This window comes from Galeopterus variegatus, unplaced genomic scaffold (genome assembly GCF_000696425.1).
Source record: "Galeopterus variegatus unplaced genomic scaffold, G_variegatus-3.0.2 Scaffold10665, whole genome shotgun sequence".
NCBI lineage: Eukaryota > Metazoa > Chordata > Mammalia > Dermoptera > Cynocephalidae > Galeopterus > Galeopterus variegatus.
The window spans coordinates 37,893-39,795 of NW_007736776.1; the positions used below are offsets into that span (position 1 = coordinate 37,893).

The following is a 1,903-nucleotide window of genomic DNA, read 5'->3' on the forward strand; positions in this document are numbered from 1 at the left end:
TATAATGCGTCTACAGCCATTGTAATAAATAGATACTGGAATTTTAAATAAGTCATAGAAAAGTAAGCACTCTGACTCTGATGACACTGAATTGGAACTGAATCACCTAGTACCATTCAACTGCTACCTATTAGCAACTTTTGTCGTCTCTCTTCTTAATTACCATTCTCTCTTCCTCTTTTCGCACATTTGAGCGGGGGGGGGGTTCTTTTCTCCTTTTTCATCATTTTCTTTAGGTAATACTTAATATGAAAGCAGCCCTTGACTTTTGCTTTATTATACCAGGGATGCCAAAGAACATATCAACTGTCACCATTCTTCTAATTCATTTGTAATTGCTACTGAGTGTGGTGTTGAGAAGGATTCTGAAGCTCTGTCTGGGCTCAGTGGAAGGGGCTGTGATGAGTTAGCAGTACCTGTCCACAGCAGACAGAGGGCAGCACAGGAGCCATGTGCTCTCTGCCCCTGCCGCCTCTGCAGCCTCAAAGGCTTCAATGCAACGCATTTGGGTTTTTTTAAGAAGTAAGAGTTGGTTTTGGCATTTAATTTATTAAATATGCACAGAATAGTAAAATATTCCAAAGGAAAAAACTTAACATTATAAGGTTTTTTCTTTTATGTTATATTATCAAAACAAACCTGCCTCTAAATCCTTATGAAAGATCATTATACTCCATATATTTTTTACAGAAATGATTTATCAAAACAAATTATAGTTTCGAAAACCAGTGAGGCAGATCTAAAGGTATATTCAAAATATTGATAACTCAGTGTTTTATAAGAAGGGTGAACAAATGCACAATAGAGAACAATGTAAGTCTTTTCTAGTTAATCCCAATACCAAATTCATGAGTCAAACAGCTGTGCCTACTCAAATGTGAAAAACTGTTAGGACAGCTTTGATCTAATAGATTGCTAAAACGTCTTAGAGCTTCACAACACTGATTAAAATTATATGGCATAACTCTTAGACACTTAAAGTCTTTAGAAACCCTAAATATAAAAGAAAATCTGCTTTTCTTAAAGTAAACGAAGAAGTGATTTTTGGATTTATCACTCTGTGTGTGTATGTCCACGCACACGCATGCAAGCGTGCGTGTGTGCTGATTTGTTCACACAGACTGGCTGACGAGTTGCAGCTCTGTTTCATTGAACATTAATGTTTCTATCTGTGGCTGCTAACTTTTATCCCTGTGTTTTCCCAAGATTGAACAAAAGCTTGCTCAGGCACAGAACTTAACTCAGGGCTGGGAAGAAATCAAGCACCTGAAGGCTGAGCTTTGGATTTATCTTCAGGATGCTGATCAGCAACTGCAGAATATGAAGAGGAGGCACTCTGAATTGGAGCTAAATATTGCACAGAATATGGTTTCCCAAGTAAAGGTGGGAATTAATTTGTCTCCAGGGGAGATAAAGGAAGCCAAGATAGTAAAAAACATGAGTTGTATTATGGATTTACTTCAATACGCTGGGGTGTCTGCCAATCCTCAGACATTAAAACAGCTATTTAAGGAATAAGAAAGAATCCAAACGGCCTTCATTTGGTTCCAGGGAAGGATAGACCATAAAGTAAACATTCAGATATATTCTTGGAGCTGCAAATGGCTACTTGCATGGGGGACATTCACTGGATACTTTGCTCCTGCACCAAGCAGCTGTCATTTAGCCTACAGAGCCAGAAGACTGTGCTGCTGAGCAAACATGAGGCCTTATTACTTTTTAGATTTTCATCACCATATTGCTAAAGCTAGGACTGTAAGCTTATCAGTTAATTAAATACATGTTTATATTAATATATGAGAATACTTCCAAAAGTTCATGGAAAAATGGGATTAAAAGATAATACGGGGCTGGCCCGGTGGCGCACTGGATAGTGCGCCGCTTGGGAAGCGCGGCGGCGCTC

General features: G+C 38.6%; 1 protein-coding gene across 1 annotated transcript in view; it reads left to right on the forward strand.

Moving 5' to 3' along the window:
• Positions 1–879: 879 nt before the first annotated feature.
• LOC103610143 (nesprin-1-like) overlaps positions 880–1,903 on the forward strand; it is a 20,623-nt gene continuing 19,599 nt past the window's right edge. Inside the window, exon 1 of the mRNA XM_008594368.1 lies at positions 880–1,383. Within this exon, the coding sequence (XP_008592590.1) occupies positions 1,321–1,383 (63 nt within the window). The 5' untranslated portion in view covers positions 880–1,320. The remainder of the gene's footprint in view (positions 1,384–1,903) is intronic.